General features: G+C 49.2%; 4 protein-coding genes and 1 pseudogene across 8 annotated transcripts in view; 3 read left to right on the top strand and 2 right to left on the bottom strand.

Annotated features, from left to right (window-relative positions):
• The window catches only part of Sema4b (semaphorin 4B), a 43,202-nt gene extending 41,405 nt beyond the window's left edge, over window positions 1-1,797 (top strand). For both annotated transcript variants that reach the window (XM_005357708.3, XM_026784307.1), the window contains exon 15: window positions 177-1,797. In XM_005357708.3, coding sequence (XP_005357765.1) covers window positions 177-916 — 740 coding nt within the window. In that variant the 3' untranslated portion in view covers window positions 917-1,797. The remainder of the gene's footprint in view (window positions 1-176) is intronic.
• Window positions 1,798-2,316: 519 nt separating this feature from the next.
• Cib1 (calcium and integrin binding 1) lies at window positions 2,317-6,905 on the bottom strand. Its single transcript, XM_005357707.3, has 7 exons — window positions 6,764-6,905; window positions 6,599-6,633; window positions 5,026-5,134; window positions 3,640-3,790; window positions 3,409-3,527; window positions 3,239-3,327; window positions 2,317-2,570 (listed from the first exon to the last, which is right to left on the bottom strand). Exons 1-7 carry the CDS (start codon window positions 6,812-6,814, stop codon window positions 2,549-2,551), a joined length of 576 nt encoding a protein of 191 aa, XP_005357764.1. The 5' UTR covers window positions 6,815-6,905; the 3' UTR covers window positions 2,317-2,548.
• A 308-nt stretch (window positions 6,906-7,213) lies between these two features.
• Gdpgp1 (GDP-D-glucose phosphorylase 1) lies at window positions 7,214-11,324 on the top strand. Of its 4 annotated transcripts, XM_026784358.1 has the most exons (3): window positions 7,214-7,448; window positions 7,557-8,135; window positions 9,868-11,324. In XM_026784358.1, the coding sequence occupies exon 3, from the start codon at window positions 9,876-9,878 to the stop codon at window positions 11,034-11,036; it is 1,161 nt and encodes a 386-aa protein (XP_026640159.1). In that variant the 5' UTR covers window positions 7,214-7,448; window positions 7,557-8,135; window positions 9,868-9,875; the 3' UTR covers window positions 11,037-11,324. The 4 variants fall into 4 exon arrangements, with proteins under 4 accessions (XP_026640159.1, XP_013205657.1, XP_026640157.1 ...); XM_013350203.2 differs by lacking the exon at window positions 7,557-8,135; XM_026784356.1 differs by lacking the exon at window positions 7,214-7,448 and having other exon boundaries at window positions 7,483-8,135.
• Window positions 11,325-13,568: 2,244 nt separating this feature from the next.
• On the bottom strand, window positions 13,569-13,659 carry LOC113457357 (annotated as a pseudogene).
• Window positions 13,660-17,622: 3,963 nt separating this feature from the next.
• Window positions 17,623-18,847, top strand: part of LOC101991563 (tubulin polyglutamylase TTLL13) — an 18,444-nt gene continuing 17,219 nt past the window's right edge. The window contains exons 1-2 of the mRNA XM_005357706.3: window positions 17,623-17,720; window positions 18,216-18,483. Of these exons, the coding sequence (XP_005357763.1) occupies window positions 18,227-18,483 (257 nt within the window). The 5' untranslated portion in view covers window positions 17,623-17,720; window positions 18,216-18,226. The remainder of the gene's footprint in view (window positions 17,721-18,215; window positions 18,484-18,847) is intronic.

Here is an 18,847-nt window from a genome sequence, read left to right as displayed (position 1 = left end):
CACTTCCTCCAACAAGGCCACGTCCCAATAGTGCCAGTGCCTATGAGCCCACAGGGGGCCATTTTCATTCAAACCACCGCACCATCACAGCACCAGAGCACAGCTAGGAGGATGGGACTAAGCCTGGGGTTACTCTGGCCACCAGCTCCTTCTACCCCTGTCTGTTCTGCCCACAGGCAAGCCATGTAAACAAGTCCAGATCCAGCCCAACACAGTGAACACCCTGGCGTGCCCACTCCTCTCGAACCTGGCCACTCGGCTCTGGTTATACAACGGGAGCCCTGTCAATGCCTCTGCCTCTTGTCGCGTGTTACCCACTGGCGACCTGCTCCTGGTAGGCAGCCAGCAGAGGTTCGGGATGTTCCAGTGCTGGTCAGTAGAAGAAGGATTCCGGCAGCTGGTGGCCAGCTACTGCCCAGAGGTGATGGAGGATGGGGAGATGGACCAAAAGGACCAGCGTGATGGCGTCCCGGTCATTATCAACACATCACGAGTGAGCGCGCCCGCTGGCGGCAGGGCCAGCTGGGGTGCAGACAAGTCATACTGGAATGAGTTCCTCGTGATGTGCGTTCTGTTTGGGTCTGCCGTGGTACTTGTAGCTTTGTTCTTTCTCTACCGACATCGGGATGGCATGAAGCTTTTCCTAAAGCAGGGCGAATGTGCCACTGTGTCCCCCAAGACGCGCCCTATAGTGCTCCCACCTGAGACCCGGCCACTCAATGGTGTGGGCCCTCCTAGCACCCCACTTGACCACCGAGGCTACCAGGCCCTGTCAGATAGCTCCCCAGGGCCCCGAGTCTTTACCGAGTCTGAGAAGAGGCCACTGAGTATTCAGGACAGCTTTGTGGAGGTGTCTCCCATGTGCCCCCGGCCCCGAGTTCGCCTGGGCTCTGAGATCCGAGACTCTGTGGTATGAGAAGTGACTTGAGATGTGGCCACCCTGGCCTCGGGCTGTGAATGTTTGGTGGAGGTCAGCTAGACCTCTGCTTCTCACAGAACACAACCATGGTACCCTGCCTGGGAGGCAGCTGGTATCACAGCCCCGACAGCCCAGCCAGCTGGTTCCAGTGCCTGGCCGAAGATGGATCTGCCTCCAGGGGCCAGAGGGCCTTGTCCTGTGGCAGAACTCTGCTACTTAAACTGAGCCCTTTGTTTAAAAGACAACCACAACTGTGAAGCCAGAGCAAGAGGGAAGAAGACAGAGACGAGGAGGAAAACGACACAGCCACAGCCACTCCAGCCTGCCTGGAGGCTGTGTGAGATGGCGGTCCTTCCCCGACTGGCCTGTCCTACCTTCCGCCTTCCTCTGCCGCCTTGGGCTACCCTTTCTCAGTGCAGAGCAGGGGCCCTGATCCAGCGCCAGCCCACCGAGGACGCATCTGTGGCTGCTGACACCCTACCACCTCAGGGATCTAAGGGCTAGGCTGGCTCTGCAGCCCTCCTCACCGGACCTGGGCCCAGTCCCAGTTCCTGGACTTACCAGGCCTGTATCAGGCTGTGGCCTCAAGAGAACAAGGGAGTGACCCCAGGGGAGTTCACAATAGAAGACTTTTTGTTGCCTGCTGCCTTTTTCCCAGAGAACCATGACCCCACCCACCTCGCCAGCCCTGTCTTTCAGCTCCAGCACAGGGACTGCTGAACTCTTATCTTCTCCCACTCCTAGGTCACCATGCCCTGTCTGTCACTTAGTCTAAGGGATACTGCCCATCACAAGGACCCTGAATTTACATGGGTTTTATATTTTTTTAATAAGATGCACTTTACTTTCTTTTTTAAATAAAATCTTGAGGAATTGTAGTTAATTGTGGCCCTGACTCTGGAAGGACTTTGTGTGTCTGTCCTTAGGTGTCACCCTTAGGAACTGCACTCCTTTCTTCACACGGGGTCTCATTAGCTTGGAGTTCACCCTTAGGATAGAGCGGCTGGCCCGCTAGTCCCGGGGGTCCTCCTGTCTCTACCTCCTCAACACTGGGACTTAGGGACTGAAGTCCCCATGCTTCTGAGGCAGACACTTGACCAAGTGAGCAATCTCCCCAGCCTGGCTCTGCTTTGTAAAGTTCCATCTTTCCGGGGTCTCAAGCCTGCCTGCTGTCACCTGGCCAGGTATAGTTAGCAGGGTGACTCCCTTTTGTCCGCATGCAGTTCAGGGCCCAAGGAAGGACTTTTTTTTTTTACTCTGGAGTGTTTAAAATTTCCAGAGGAAGATGTGGTAAAATGGACTTTTCTTTGCTATGCCAAAGTTCTCCCATGTGGAAATGTACTTCTTGAGTGTGTCCAAAGTATGGACAGGCAGCAGCTCCTACAAGTCCAGTCTGCTTTGTGTCATACGAGGAAGTCAAACATTCCTAACCCTTTATTACTGATCAGTAAAAACAGTGATGACAACAGCAATGAGAAGGGGGAGGAGGAGGGCCCTCCCCTGCCAGGGGGCCAACGCTGCAATGCCCTCTCCAGGCTGGGCCGGCACTGGCCCTGACACACAGGCGTGACCTTGGCCACATCTCAGCAGTGGAAAGGTCTTGGACAGGATGCTGGTGCTCAGAAGCCATCACAGGACTATCTTAAAGGAACTGCAGGAGGAAGGAGTGAGTTGGGTTTGGTGCTGGGGATCAAACCTAGAGCCCGACACAGGGCTACACATATAAACTCTACCACTGAGCTATACCCTAGCCCGTGTTTGGTTCTCTGGTACAAGGTGGTGCAGACCTTACTGATCATACCCACCTCTCTCCCATGACTAAACAAGCTCTAGCTGGCCTGGAATTCCCTGTGTACACCAAGCTGGCCTCGGATATGTGCTGGGATTATAGACCTGCACTGCCACAGTTTAAGATTCTTGTTTGAGTGGCTGGAGATGTACCTCAGTAGACTGATTGCTTGCCTAAAATGTTTGAAACTCTGGGTTCAGTCTTTAGTACCACAAAAATGAGGCACCCCAGCACTCAGGAGGAAGAGGAAGGAAGACCAGAAGTTCAGTGTCTAGGTTACGCTTGGTGGTACGTGGTGGTACGCAACTTTAATACTAGCACGAGGGAGGCAGAGGCAGGTAGAGTTTAAGGTCAGCCTGAGCCACATGAGACCCTGTCTCAAAAAAAAAAAAAACAAAAAAAAAAAACCCACAAAACTGGAGTAGGCTAGGTCCCTAGTGTGTCTCCTCTGGAAGACCACCCTTAAACATCCCTGTCATACTATCCCAGAGTGAGTGGGTACTCAGAATGCAGGGGAGCTCCTGTCACACCTGGCAAAGTCTGGTGAGCGGGAAATGACATGCTGGAACTCCGAGAGATTGATGGTCCCATCCCTGTCGATATCCGACTCTTCCAGGATCTGGAGAGGGGGGGGCTTTAGGCTTCAGCCCCAACCCTTTCCACCCGACACCCCCAGGCCCAGCAGGCACAGTCAGCTCACATTATCAATGAGCTGCTTCATCTCAGAAGCAGTGAGCCGTGTGTCCTCGCCCTCTCCTGTGAGGCAGTTCACAAGCCGACTCAGGTCCTCTCTGTCCAGGGTTCCATCGTCATCAAAGTCTAGGCGGCAGACACAGGGAGCAATAAGGACATGCGCAAGACGTTCTGCAGGCACACACCTGGCCCCCACTTCCTGTGTGGGAAGGAACGGGGTCCAGCTTACGGTGCTTACCAAAGATGCGGAAGGCATAGTGGGACTTGATGTCTGGGGTTGCTGTGTCACTGAAGACACTCAGGAGGTCCAGGAAGTCCTCGAAGCTCAGGCTGTCTCTGTTCGGGGACGTCGAGAAGACCATGCAGATTCGCTCCTTGAAGGGGTTGGCCTGGGTAAGAAAGCCTTCCGTGAATGTCCCAGGGCACTGCCTGGGTGACATGCTCAGCCAACTCAGCCGGAAACTTGAGGGAGGGTCTGACAAACTCTGGCTGATCCTCCTGTCTCTTCCTCCCAAGTGCTGGGTTACAGGCATGTGCCACCATGACTGAGTCCCTTCTGGGAACCTGAGGAAGTTGATGACAGTGGTGGCACTTCATGGAGTTCAGGCTCGAAGGGGAGAACCTCTGAAGGTCGGACATGGAGGGCTCAGGAGGGACCACTAAGCCAGCCAGGAAAGGGGCAGAGATGGTCCCTGGTTGTAAGCGCACATGTGAGCACATGCCACCATACATGTGTGGAAGTCAAAGGACAACTTTCTGTAGTCGATTCTCTTCCACCATATGCTCCAGAGGTCAAACTTAGGTCCTCAGGCTTACAAGGCAAGAGTTTTTAGCTTTAAGCTACTTGGAGCAAGTACCCTCCAGCTGTACCACGCTGGTCATTTTGAAATATACTTAACTATCTCGAAAAACCAAAAAAAAAAAAAAAAAGAAATATACTTAACTGAACAATTATTTTGTTACAGAGCCAGGCTCTTTTCATAGAAAATTCATAACAGACAGGTGTTATGGTGCATGCTTTTAATTCTACGCCAAGGAGGCAAAGGCAGGTGAATCTCTTCTTAAGAGTTCAAGGATAGCCTGGTTTACCTAGTGAGTTCCAGCCAGGCTAGCTAGGACTCCTCAGTGAGACTGGGCATGGTGATGTCTTTAATCCCAGTGCTCAGGAGGCAGGGAAAGGAGGATTGAAGCCAGCTCAAGGCCAGCCAAGGCTACATAGTAAAACCCCCAATCAGCAAAAAGAAGTGGTGGGTTAGTCCAGTCGGTAAAGTGTTTGCCATGTAAACATAAAGACGTGCATTCAATCCCCAAAACTTCTGTTTTTAAAAAGAGGGGAGTGGGCTGGAGAGATGACTCAGCAGTTAAAAGCCTGTGCTGCTCTTGCAGAGGACCCTAATTCAGTTCCTAGCACCCGTGATGGGCAGCTGTCACTCCAGCACCAGGGGATCCAACGCCCTCTGTACTCTGGTACTAACGTGTGTACACAACCACACACAAACAAGTGCATACCCAGGGTGTGGTGGCATGTGCTCCCAACCAATCAGAATGGCAGGAAGAGTTAAGTAACGTAGTACAGACAGGATGGATGATGTGGGGAGAGGGGAGAGTGGATAAAGGACTGAACCTTGAGCTCTGGAAGGCTGAGAATCTGCTCGAATGACACTCGGGTGTGCAGTGACTCTTCCACGCTCCGATGCTCCGGGGGAAGCAACTCACAAAACCGCCTGTGGGCTCTGGCAGAGAGAGGGGAACTTACTGGTGCCTTCAGGCAGCCCGGCTCCCTGGGTTTCCTATATTCCCATTCTGCATTCTGAATGCCGCAGAAACCAGGTGTATTAGTAAGTCACATGACCGAGACTTTCAGTCACTGGGTAACCTTCAGCTAGAGAGAAGTCAGTCACAAAGTAGCAGAGGCCTGGAGTCCCTTCTTAGGGTGGGTATTTATGGAGGAGAGGCATGTGTGTCTGTGGACACTGTATCAGGCACTCTATATAATCTAGAGATACCTGTGCTGTTCCCTTCAGCTGTCAGGCTACAGAACCAGTTGTCCCCAAGATATGGGAACTCCCCAGGAGTCTCATGTGAGAAGGATGAAGCCTGGTGTGAGCCAAGGAGGAACTGTCTACAGGAATGGGATGTCACACACTTCCAGTGACTTGTCACCTTTCATAAGAGAATGGAGCAGAGACTGATGGAGAGACCACATCCTGACCAGACTGCTTAGTGTCACATACCTTATGCCCTAATTTAAATATAAGCTCATGTCAGCTAGACATGAAGGTTCACTCAGAGAGAGGGGGTTATCACAGGACCTCTGTGTTCCTTTTCCCAGTGTGGCCACAGTGGATATCTTTCATTCCTGTGCTTTTCAACATTATCCCTTTAATCAGCCTACTGAGGGCAGGTAGTCCACCCAGCCTAGCTGGTTAGGGCTCCTGGAGAACAAGGTCCTGGACCCTAACAATGGCAGCAACAATTCCAAAGATTCCTAAAGAATGGAGAGGTTAGGGTCAGAGCTATAAGTGACTCTAAACAACGGGAAGAAAAGAGCAAAAACACGATGTCACGTTCATTCCAGGGACCCCCTTCTCTCACCTACCACCTCTTACCCAGTGGAATTTCTTTGAGGAGACCAGGAACCTCCCTAGGTCAAGCATCCTGGCCATTAAAGCACTTACAGTGTGCTTTATAAGCAAGTTACCAGAAACCTCTGAACCTATTTCCTTGTTCGGTAAGCTCCTCCTGAAGATTTAAGTAATGTGGGAATCACTCAGTGGCTCCAGGGCTCAGTAAACGTTAACGGTTGGTTACTGTATTTTAAACAGGTAAAGTTGGGAGGAAGGTGAGCCAGCTCCTCAAGGCTTCTTGCTTTTGCCAGAGGGCAAAGTCCGCACAGAGCCACAGCTGTTCCAGAAGATAACAGGAAGTTCAGCAGTGAGGAGGCCAGCGGGGCTCAAACAGTCCACCTTTTCCTGGATACACAGAGTGTATGCGGGGTGCAAAGCTGAGATCCCGGAGCGGGCAAGATTTGCACTCTGGGCCTCCGGTTCTATAATCCGCTCATCTTAATTTCCGTGAAACCCGGCCCCACCCTCGGAGGAGAGGTGTCCAGTCAAGCCCCCGCTAGGACAGCACCCCCAAAGTTCCCTTCCCTTGGCAATCCCGCGGTGGAGGGCAGGGATTGGGGCAGCACTCACAGAAGGATCTCCTGCTTGGTCAGGAACGTCAGGTCCTGAAAGGCAAATCCAGACAAGGGTCAGCAAGCCGCCGGAAAGCCACAGCTGCCCCGCCGCCGGCTCCCGAACCCCACTCCCCGGCGCGGGCCCGCACGCGAGCTCCGCGAGAATTGACGCTCCGCGCACCTGGTACTCGGCCAGCAGCTCCTTGGACAGGCGACTGCCCGAGCCTCCCATCGCCGCGGTGCGCGCACAGCTTCACCAACTCTCCCCGGGACTCGAGCAACTTTCTCACTTCCGTCCTCGGGGCCGCGTCCCCGCCCCGCCCCGTCCCGTCCCCACAGCAACCGCTGCTTGGCCTCCGCCCCCGGGCCCGCCCCTGCGTCCAGTGCCCTGGCACCCTCCGCACGGCTCAGGGGCTCCGCTCCCGGCTTCCCGCGGGCCCAGGAGAGCTGGAGGCAGGGCCCGGGGGAGGAGCCGGACGCGCCGGGGCGGAGCCCAGGCATCATGGCCCCGCCTCCTGGTGGGCGGGACAGAGCGCACCTCGCGCACGTGGTGCAAACTGCGCTTGCGTCGGGGCCACCACGTTCCTCGTCGCGTTCCCCCGGAAGCGTCTTCGCGCAGATCCTGGAGATGCGTCAGCCTCGCCTAAAGCAGGTGCTGGAGATCTCTGTCCTGGGTGGAGCAGGTAACCTCCCCGGAGAAGATCCGGTGCCCCTCTGCCGAGAGGGACAGTCCCAGACTGTCTTACTGGATACGAGCTGCAGCCTCCGCCACCTTGCCGACTCTTCCAGAAGTAGCTTACCACCCTGCTGCCTCCTGAAGGTGTTTGATTGTGCAGTTATCGACCATTCGTGGAACAGTTGACAAGGTAGGCTTCCATTTTACAAAACAGATTCCGTTTCAGTGATGTTTCAGGACTCAGGCTTTTTAGAGATCGGTCCTGTCCACAAATCCCCACTGCCTTTTATCGTCATAGCTATCCGGCGTCCTTTGGCTCCTTCTGCAAAGTTCAAGCTTCCCGCCGTGGAAACCAAGATGGCTCCCTTCTCATCTTAGCCGCCAGGACATTCAAATAATTACCAGATGCACCTACGAATGAACAAACTTACACTGCGTGGAAAAGTGGGGATCCCAAGCTGCCGGGAAGAGGAGGGAAAGGTGGATTCTGTGACAGTTAATGTTGGTGTCAATTGATTGGATCTGAAATCAAGGAAAAGGCAAAACTGCTGGGCACTCCTGTGGGATTTCCTTGGTCAGATTATTTGAAGTGGAAATGTGCACGCTGCCTTCGGGTGCACATACAAAAGGGAAATGGAAGAAGGAAACTGCTTGTGGCCCGTTTGCCTTCACTTGCTGATAAGTCGTCTATCTGGTGACTGCACTATGGAGTTCATTTGCTGACATTAGAACCAGCCTCTTCCAGCTTCCAACTCAGACTAAAGCCCAGTAGCTATCCAGGAACCCTCCAGGCCTTCAACACCGAATTGGGATTGTTGAGACACTCATCCTTGTGGACTGAGCAACTACCATTGTTGGCCTGCCCAGGCAGTATCAAGTAAAATAGTCTACTAAAGCCCCGTTTAATATATATTCATCAAGCACCTTTACACAGTGAGCCTTCTTGCCAGCCCCTCCACCTTTATTTATCTTAAAGATTTATTTATTATATAGACAATTTTCTGTCTGCATGCATGCCTTCAAACCAGAAGAGGGCACCAGATCTCATTACGGATGGTTGTGAGCCACCATGTAGTTGCTGGGAATTGAACTCAGTACCTCTGGAAGAGCAGTCAGTGCTCTTAACTGCTGAGCCATCTCTCCAGCCCCCCACCTTTATTGTTTTGAGAGTTCCTTTTCCCTCTGTGTTTAAAGTTATTTTAATTGATTGACTGATTTTGAGACAGGGTCTCTCAAGTAGCCATGCTATACAGGCTCGTCTCTGAACTCACAGAGATCCTTCTGCTTCTGCATCCTAAGTGCTGAGATCAGAGTGTTTGCCATCATCTCCAGTTTCAAAAACAAAACAACCAAACAGTAAAAACAACTGCCTCTGCTTCTCGAGTACTGAGATTAAAGGAATGTGCCACCATAACCAGCTCAAAATACATTTTTATTGGGAGCTGGAGAGATGGCTCAGTGGTTAAGAGTATTGCCTGTTCTTCCAAAGGTCCTGAGTTCAATTCCCAGCAACCACATGGTGGCTCACAACCATCTGTAATGAGGTCTGGTGCCCTCTTCTGGCCTGCAGGCATACAGACAGACACAATATTATATACATAATAAATAAATAAATATTTTAAAATATATATATATTTTTATTACACACACACATATTTGATTTTCAAGACAGGGTTTTTCTGTGTGTCTCTGGCTCTTCTGGAACTCACTTTGTAGACCAGGCTGTCCTTGAACTCAAAGATCCACCTGCCTGTGCCTACCGAGTACTGGGTGCACCACTATGCCTGGCTATATTTTTAATTCAGTAAAAGCACCCTTGTTTGCAGATTATAGGATTATGAACAATGTCTATGCTTTCTAAATATTTTGCCAAGGTCATATTATCTCTTGCTTTTATTTTTTCTTTTGTTTTATGTGATTTTTCAGGATTTTAAAAACGGTCCAAATGAGGGGTCTGGTTCATTTCAGCTCCTTTGCTTCTAAGCTTCTGCTCGTCAGTGCTGACCAGGGTGAAATCCTGCAGCATCGAACCTTGAATTTCACATTATCCCTGTTCATGAGCTGACTGGTTTGGCATCCTTTCGCGTATGCACGGCAAATCCTTGACTTCATCAATTTTCTCAGTTTTAGAATTAGAGTAAAAACATGATTCAAAAATAATCTCTGGCCAGGCTGAGGTGGTGATCCCAGTACTCAGGAGGGAGAGGTAGATGGATCTATCTGCCAGTTCTAGGACAGCCAGAGAAACTCTACACGGAGAAACCCTGTCTCAAAAAAAAAAAAAAAAAAAAGATAAAATAAATATAAAACAATAAATAATAATAATCTCTGAGCTGTGGTGGTGCAGGCTTTTTTGTTGTTGTTAAAAAAAATCAAAAGCAGCCAGGCGGTGGTGCCACACACCTTTAATCCCAGCACTCGGGAGGCAGAGGCAGGTGCATCTCTGTGAGTTCGAGACAAGCCTGGTCTACAAGAGCTAGTTCCGGGACAGGCACCAAAGCTACAGAGAAACCCTGTCTAAAAAAAAAAAAAGAAAGAAAAAAAAAAAAAGAAACAAAACTCTGGAAACGGGCTGTCTCTTATTTATGTACTTTTTATCTCTGTTTCAGGTAGCTTCATGGCTGCTCCAGATGGTTCACAGGATTCACAGGAAGCTTCCTATCTGCTCCTTCCGAACCCTGAGGACTGGGAGGAGCAAGGCATCCCGGACTTTGTCTATGGACAGAAAGACCTCGTCGGGAAGGGAATCCAGTGGCCAGGGAATGCAGGCCTCACCCTGGACTCACTACCACGGTCCCGCTTTGACTCTGCCCTCTGTTCTGCATGGAGGCAGCGAGTGGAGCTGGGCCTCTTTCGATACCGCCTGGAAGATCTGCAGACCCAAATCCTCCCTGGCTCCGTGGGCTTTGTAGCTCAGCTGAATGTAGAGCGAGGAGTACAGAGGAGGCCACCCCAGAATATCCAAAGTGTGAGGCAGGAGTTTGACCCCGAACAGTTTAACTTCAATAAAATCCGACCTGGAGAAGTCCTCTTCCGTTTGCGACAACGGGAGCCCGAGGGCCCAAAGCAAGAGGACATCCTTGTGCTGATCAATGTCAGTCCCCTGGAGTGGGGGCACGTGCTGCTGGTGCCTGAGCCTGCTCTTGGGCTCCCCCAGCGTCTGCTGCCTGGAACACTGCGGGCGGGGCTTGAAGCTGTGCTACTGAGTTTGCACCCAGGCTTCCGGGTCGGCTTCAACAGCCTGGGAGGTTTGGCCTCCGTGAACCATCTCCACCTGCATGGATACTACCTGGCCCACCCACTGCCTGTGGAGGGCGCCCCAAGCACACCTCTAGACCCAAAGGGCTATATCCATCTGCTGCAGGCCCTCCCAGCCCCTGGCTTCCTCTTCTACACTAGTGGGCCAGGGCCTGACATGGAAGGCTTAATTCGCAGGGTATGCCGGGCCACTGACTATCTGAGTAACCATGAGATTGCACATAATTTATTTGTGACCCGGGGTGCTCCACCCGGGCCGGCATCATCTTCCGCAGGCCTCACTGGGCTCCGAGTCATTCTGTGGGCCCGTAAGTCCAGCTTTGGAATCAAGGAAAGCGGGGCTTTCAATGTTGCACTCTGTGAGCTGGCAGGCCACCTACCTGTTAAGACATCCCAGGACTTTGGCAGCTTGACAGAGGCAGCTGCAGTGGCCCTCATTCAGGACTGTCTGCTGCCCCAAGCTCGGGTGGAAGAGGTGCAGGCAGCGCTGGTGGCCCTAATGGCCCAGGAAGAGCTGTGATTCTTCAGGAGTTTCTTCTTTCTTGATTCGAGGCCCTTTCCAAAGGCTGCTAATCACTGTTATTTGGGCATCTCTTGTATGACGGCCTTCCCACTGCTCAGCTCAACGACTGAGTATAAAAACAACGTTGAATAAATGTAGCCCAGCAGCGAAGGTTCCAGCTGCTTCTCCCCTCCCTTAGACAAGCTCCAGGGGTAACAGATCTACCATTAAGGGCCAGACAGATCACTCCCTAGGGGAAGAGTGCTTGCTGCCAAGCCTGTAGACCTGAGTTCAACCTCCAGAGCCCATGTGGTCCAGGTTGCCCTCTGACTTCCACACACACCCAAACATGTACACACATATAAAAGTAAATATATCTCAAATAAAGTACGTGTGCCAGGTGGTGGTGGTACACACCTTCAATCCCAGCCTGGGGTGGGGGTGGGGGCAGCAGAGGCAGGGAGATCTCCGTCACTGCTTCATCCATATGCTCAACTTCCCGTCTCTCTGAAAATCCATCCTGAATTTTCTGCTAGCACCTAATAACCGGGTTGACTAGTGAGCTCAAAGGCAGCCTAGATCACATACCAACTCTGCCTTAATTTTGTTTTAATGCTGGTCATAGGCCAGCAAGAGAGCTCAGGGCTGAAGGTACTTGGCATCAAGCACAAGGACAGGAGCTTCATCCCTAGGACACACTTCGTTCAAGGAGAACCAGCACCTGCAAGTTCTCTGACTTCCCACTGAACAAACCTAACAAGTTTTCTGTTTGGGTTTTGTTGTTTTGTTTTGTTTCGAGATACAGTTTCTCTGTGTAACAGTCCTGGCTGTCCTGGAACTAGCTCTGTAGACCAGGCTGGCCTCGAACTCACTGAGATCCACCTGCCTCTGCCTCCCAAGTGCTGAGATTAAAGGCAGGCACCACCCACACCCCCCACCCCCCACCCCCCGCTCTGTTTGTTTTGAGACAGGGTCTCACTATGTAGCTTTGACTGGCCACCAACTCACAGAGATCTGACTGCCTCTGCTCCTGCATGCTAGGACTAAAATGTAGCCTGACTTAATTTTTTAAAGAAGTGCTGGTCCTTTTACTGCTTACACTTAAATGCAGAAATGGTTGTTGACACAGTCACTTTCTTAGGTCTAGCAGCTTATTAGCAGAGTCAAGGCCAAAGCACAGGCCTTGACTTGAGAGGCCAGGACTTAATAAACTAACGCTGGTACAATGTATAGTTGAGACGGTCTTTCCAGTCAGCAGCTTCCATGGTGGTAGTGCTGTCTTTCAAAGTTGATGGCCGACCTGGGATCTTTCAGCAACTAAGTCCCTGTACCCTACCTGTGGTTGAGTCAATCTGGGAAGTTTTTTAAAGCTGAGTTAGGTGTGATGGCACACACCTGTAATCCTAGCATTTGGGAGGCTAGGACCCCTGTTTAAAAAAACAAAGGGGATGGAGAGATAGTTGAGATAGTTCAGAGGTTAAGAGTGATGGCTGAGCCAGGCTCAGGAAGCAGATCTCTGGGACTTGGAAGGTATCCAGGGCTACATGAGGAGACCCCGTCTACAAAACAAAAAACACCCATCCCGGCAAGGTGGCATAATGCCTTTAATCACATCACTGAGGAGGCAGAGTATTTATGGGTTTGAGGTCATCTTGGTTTACATAGTAAGTTTCAGGTTTGCCAGGGCAACATAGGAAAACCCTGTCTCAAAACAAAACAAAAACATCCACAAATATTAGGACCAACTTCTTTGAGATCCCAACATAGACTGAAAACCCGAAGCTCTCCGAGAATCCTTGAGGCCTCCAGGGCCAGGAGGGGACTGCTGAGACATGCTGCCTCGCAGACAGAACAACAGCTGGATTCTTGGGTTCTCCCAGGTGAGACAACCTCCTACACATAGAGAATATATATAAACAAAGCTTTGTTCCTTTAGAGAACCCAGACTAATATCCTTGCGCAAGACTTGAACAAGATCAAGTCAAGCCAACCAACATTCCAATATAGATGGGGAAAGTCTTTGAAGACACGATTTTCTTCTCAGGAAATCTGAGTTTTTGTTTGATTGTCTGTTTTTTGAGACAGGATTTGTCTACATAGCCCTGACTAGCCTGGAACTTAATATGTAGACCAAGCTGGGCTTGAACTCTTCATAAAATCTGCCTGCCTCTCCCTCTGAATGCTGGGATTAAATGTGAGTGCTACAAAACCTGACCTTTTTTAGGAATTCTAGCTCACACCTAGAACTCACTCTGTATTTCAGGATGACCTTGAACTTTTGAATCTCCTGCCACCACCTCCCAAGCGCTGGGATCACAAGTGAAAGCCACCACGTCTGTTTTTTTTTTTTAAATATTTATTTATTTATTTATTATGTATATAATATTCTATCTGTGTGCATGCATATAGGCCAGTAGAGGGCACCAGACCTCATTACAGATGGTTATGAGCCACCATGTGGTTGCTGGGAATTGAACTCAGGACCTTTGGAAGAGCAGGCAATGCTCTTAACCGCTGAGCCATCTCTCCAGCCCTGTTTTTTTTTTTTTTTTAAACTTAACCATATGCATGTTATTAGGCCCAAGGGCTTCTTCCATCCTTGTCAAGAGGTATGCTAACCTTCTCTCCTTTCATACAACACCACCATGTCTGTTTTATGGGGTTCTGGAGATCAACCCAGGGCTTTGTGCACGTTAGGCCATCAGTCAACCCAGCTGATCCCAACCCCAAGTCTTCACTTTAAAATTACATTTATCAATTTACTTTGTGTCTGTGTGTGTCTGTCTAGATGAGTGGGTAAGTTTTGGGAAGTCAGTTTTCTCCTACTTTGAGGACTCTCTAACTCAGGTCATCAATCTTGAATTCCTCTACCTGCTGAGCCATCTTGAAGCCCTGTGCTGTGTGTGGAATAACCCCTCTGTATGCTGTGAATATATTTTATTACCATTTGTTAATAAAGAAACTGTTTTGGCCTATAGCAAGGCAAGATATAGCCAGGTGAGAAATCCAAGCAGAGATACAAGGGAGAAGGACAGAGTCAGGCAGATGCCAGCCAGCCACTGGAGCAATAGTGTACTAGAGAACAGGTAATGCCATGAAGCCACATGGCAAAATATAGATTAATAGAAATGGGTTAATTTAAGTTGTAAGAGCTAGTCAGTAATAAGCCTGAGCAATAGGCTAAACGGTTTCTAATTATGTATTAAGCCTCTGAATGGTTATTTTATTTTTTGAATGGTTATTTTAAAAGTGACTATGGAACCTGTTAGGACAGAAAAACCTCCGTTTACACCCCTGCCCTTACTTTTTAGGCAAATTCCTTTATTTGAATTATGAAGTTATTACCAGATTACATCACTTTTCAGAGTCAGTTACAATCATCTTGAGAAGTACTGAAAAAAACCTTGACAAGGGTACATCAATGCCTAAATACACACCTTTTAAAAAAAACATTTATTTATTTATTATGTATACAATGTTCTGTCTATATGTATGTTTACAGGCCAGAAGAGGGCACCAGATCTCATTGCAGATGGCTGTGAGCCACCATGTGGTTGTTGGAAATTGAACTCAGGACCTCTGGAAGAGCAGCCAGTGCTCTTAACCTCTGAGCCATCTCTCCAGCCCCTAAATACACACTTTTCATTCTCTTGTTATAGGTATACAGTTTAAAAGATTGTACACTGAGCATATGTACCTTACAGAATTTCATCTAAGTTATGAACTCACTCTCCTCAGAAATGTCATATTCAACAACATCTTAAATTTAAGGAAGGGTTTGATGATACAAGTTTCAAAATAAATATTTATTGACTTGACCTGTTTATGACAAAATATTTGTTTATATATTAGATGTCAGGGTAATGTAACCTCAGGGTAATTTTTCTTGCACTTAATAATGCTTGCTTGTTTACTTACTTGAAACCCCTTTAAGGAGTAACAAGATCAGCAGATTTTTTTAAAATATAATCTCCTTTTTGGGAGTTTTTTATTTTTTTGTTTTTCCAAGAGAGGGTTTCTCTGTCTAACAGCTCTGACTGTTCTGGAACTCACTCTGTGGACCAGGCTGTTCTCAAACTCAGAGATCTGCCTGTCTCTGCCTTCCAAGTGCTGGGATTAAAGGCGTTTACCACCACCACCTGGCTAGAATAATACTTTTTTAGTCACATAGAATACTGATTTTAAGAATAAAAGAATGAGGGCTGGAGAGATGGCTCAGTGGTTAAGAGCATTGCCTGCTCTTCCAAAGGTCCTGAGTTCAATTCCCAGCAACCACATGGTGGTTTACAATCATCTGTAATGAGGTCTGGTGCCTTCTTCTGGCCTGTAGACACACACGCAGACAGAATATTGTATACATAATAAATAAAGAAATAAATATTTAAAAAAAAAAAAAAAGAATAAAAGAATGAGAGTCTAAGGGGCAGGCGGATCTCTGTAAGTTCGAGACCAGCCTGGTCTACAAGAGCTAGTTCCAGGACAGGCTCCAAAGCCACAGAGAAACCCTGTCTCGAAAAAAAAAAAAATGAGAGTCTAGAGATGGCTCAGGGCTGGAAAGATGGCTTGGCAGTTAGGAGCACTCGTATCTCTTGTAGAGAACCAGCGTTGGTTCCAAGCATCCACATGGCAGCTTGTTACATATCAACCATATGTAACACCATTTCTAGAGGACTGACAATGGCCTCTGAGGGCATTGTATACATGTGATACACATATAAATGCATGCAAAACACCCATACAAATAAAATAATAAATAAATTTTTTAAAGAATGAAAGAGGGAGCTGGAGGAATGGATCAGTGGTTAAGAACACTGGCTGCTCTTCCAGAGTACCTGGATATGACTCCCAGCACCCACGTGGCAGCTCACAACCATCTATAATTCCAGTTACAGCGGATTCACCACCCTTTCCTGGCATCTCACAGATACGCATTCAAGGACACAGACATAAATATAAAATAATTTTTAAATAAATGCTGGCGAAATGACTCACTAGTTAAGAGCACTTGCACTTCCAGAAGGCCCAGGTTCAGTTCCCATCACCCACGCAGTGTCTCACAACAATGTGTAACTCCAGTCTCGGAATCTGATGCCTTTTTCTGACTTGCACAGGCACCAGGCAAGAATGCGGTCCAGATCCATACACTCAGGCAAAAGCTCATACACATAAGATAATTTTTAAAAAAAAAAAAAAGTAGCTAAAGCATCCATTACCATACAACCAATTACTTTGGCAAATTTTCAGTGAGCAGAAAATACTCATATTCATGTAACATCTGGAATGTTTGTCTTCTTTTTTTTTTTTTTTAAACAAAACACGTTCTCTGAATTTTGCCACACAAAATAATCCAGCCAGGCAGTGGTAGCGCACGACTTTAATCCCAGCACTCAGGAAGCAGAGGCAGGCGGATCTCTGTGAGTTCGAAGCCAGCCTGGTTTAGAGCGAGTTCCAAGACAGTCAAGACTGTTTCACAAAGAAACCCTATCTCAAAAAAGCACCAAAACCAACCAAACAAAAAATAAATAAATAATCTAAATCACAAATTGGGTTGGGATTGGTGGAGGAGGCTAGTGGAAGTCAAAGTGGGGGAATATCAGGTATAGAAAGGCGATAACAACAGAGCAATCGGAGAAGGTAACTACTATTTCCTCATCGTTCAAGTAAAAACTCGTTTATGGTGGTGGGCTCCTTGCCAAGGCATGGGTGTAGAGGTCGAGGAGGACAGTTTACTGTTGCTCTGGTTCTCTCCTCCCACCATGTGGGTTCCAGGGATAGAACTCAAGTCCGCGGGCCTGTCAGCAAACACTTTAACCCGCTGAACCACCTCTCTGGCCCCATTCTGTAATTCGTTAATGGAACTGTTTCAGTTTATCAGGGTGAAAACAGGAAGTCAAGTGTCCTAATCGCTTGCTGTCCCTGTCAAGGGCGGGGACTTTTTTATTTATTTACTGTTTATACATTGTTCTGCCTGCACACCAGGAGAGGGCAACAGATCTCATTATAGATGGTTGTGAGCCACTATGTGGTTGCTGGGAATTGAACTCAAGACCTCTGGAAGAACGGCCAGTGCTCTTAACCGCTGAGCCACCTTTCCAGCCCCATATCACCATTTCTAAAATGCAGAAGAAGCACAAGCAGGTATTTGTCCCAAAGAAGAGACTTGTTTGTCTTGTCCATCGGATTGCAGGAAAGGTGGGTGGAGAAGGCGCCCACCCGCGTCAGTGCAGGAGGACTACAAGTCCTATAAAACATTGGAAGAATCCCTCTTGGTTGATCACGGGCTCTTCCGCACTCTGACCTCCAGCTGCACCCGGCAAAAGCAGACAACCCGGGGCCAAGATGGCTTCGACTGGCATCAGAGTGGGTGTGGTTCCCGGGAAGGCCACGCCCCCAGAACGCTACTCCAATAGGGTCCGCCTTCGTGTCCATAGCGACGGCGGCGGCGGCGGCCGTCGGCTTGCTTAAGGAGGCGCCGCCGCCGCCAGGATCTCGGAGCTAGGAGTTAACCCCGAGGGGGAGCGGGCTCCCCCTCGCGACGGCGGGGACAGACAGTCCTGTGGAACGAAGAGACGGTCCCCGACGTCCAGCAACGCCCAGGAAGAGCCGCAGAGGGCGAGGGTCGGCCATGAGCGACCAGCTGAGTCCAACCCTGGGCTGCTAGGGGCAGCTCCAGCAGCCCCTGAGCTCTCCTCGAAACCTCGGGTGGGCAGTGTCTGCCGTGGGATTCCTTTCCTCTATCAGAGCCCAAAGGGTCTCAGCCATGAGATACCCGACCCTGACGTGTTCACATAGGGAAACTGAATCCTGGCTCAGGGAAAGGGCCGGCCCAAGAACTTTTGATCATCAGGGGTATTTTAAAGCAAAGAGTCCTCCAGTTCTGTCAGCCACCTCTCTTTCTATTCAGGAAACAAAACAGCCGCGGTCGTAGCTTCTACCTGCTCTGTTCTGCATGCACGTCAGTCTGTCGTATAGCCCGAGGTAGTCCCGGATGATGGGGTCTTTTAGTTCAGGGCTTACATCCTCCAACATCCCGTGCTTCCCACAGCGCTGTACTTGGTAACAACCTAGTCTACATTGGTCTGAAAGAGCAACATTTTCTTCTAGCTTCATAAAGGGTCTCTGGGTGAATTCCTGCAGGACTTCTTGGGCCTGGAAGGAGGTCTGATAACTATTTCATTCCCATGCCTTTCCCCTTAGAATCTAAGAGGATGGAGCCCAGTACCTGTAAGAACAGTGAATCTGAGGAAGACTATGTTGAGGAAGAAGAGTCTGAGGAAGAGTGTGTTAGAGAGGAAGCTACCACCCCTAACTCTTCCCAGCAGGCACTTGCAAAAGCTGACTATAAAGAGTTTGAGAATGGGGTTACCTTATCTGTTATAACCAAGAAAATTCCAAAGACAATCCTAAGTGCAGCAGACACAGATGATTTGGAAGTTGGGAGGAGAAAGAGAAAGCGGAAACGAAGGTAACTTTCCCCTAGACCCCTAAGAGGTCTTGCTCTAGAGAGTCACCCCTTGGCCACCATTTGGTAGGGGAGAATGATGGGATATAAGCTTTTCACGTTAGCCTTTGGGAGACCGGAGGAGAACCAGGTTGTGGTGCGCGTCCATCAATAATCCCAGCAATAGGAAGGCTGAGACAAAAGAATTACTATTCATTCCGTGCCATTTTGGGACCCTGATTAGAAAACCATATAGCAGCCGGGCGATGGTGGCGCACGCCTTTAATACCAGCACTCGGGAGGCAGAGGCAGGCGGATCTCTGTGAGTTCGAGACCAGCCTGGTCTACAAAGCTAGTTCCAGGACAGGCTCCAAAGCCACAGAGAAAC

Source organism: Microtus ochrogaster, chromosome 22 (genome assembly GCF_000317375.1).
Source record: "Microtus ochrogaster isolate Prairie Vole_2 chromosome 22, MicOch1.0, whole genome shotgun sequence".
Classification (NCBI taxonomy): Eukaryota; Metazoa; Chordata; class Mammalia; order Rodentia; family Cricetidae; genus Microtus; species Microtus ochrogaster.
The sequence above is the reverse complement of the archived record's forward strand: the minus strand, read 5'-3'. Positions and strand labels throughout refer to the sequence as shown.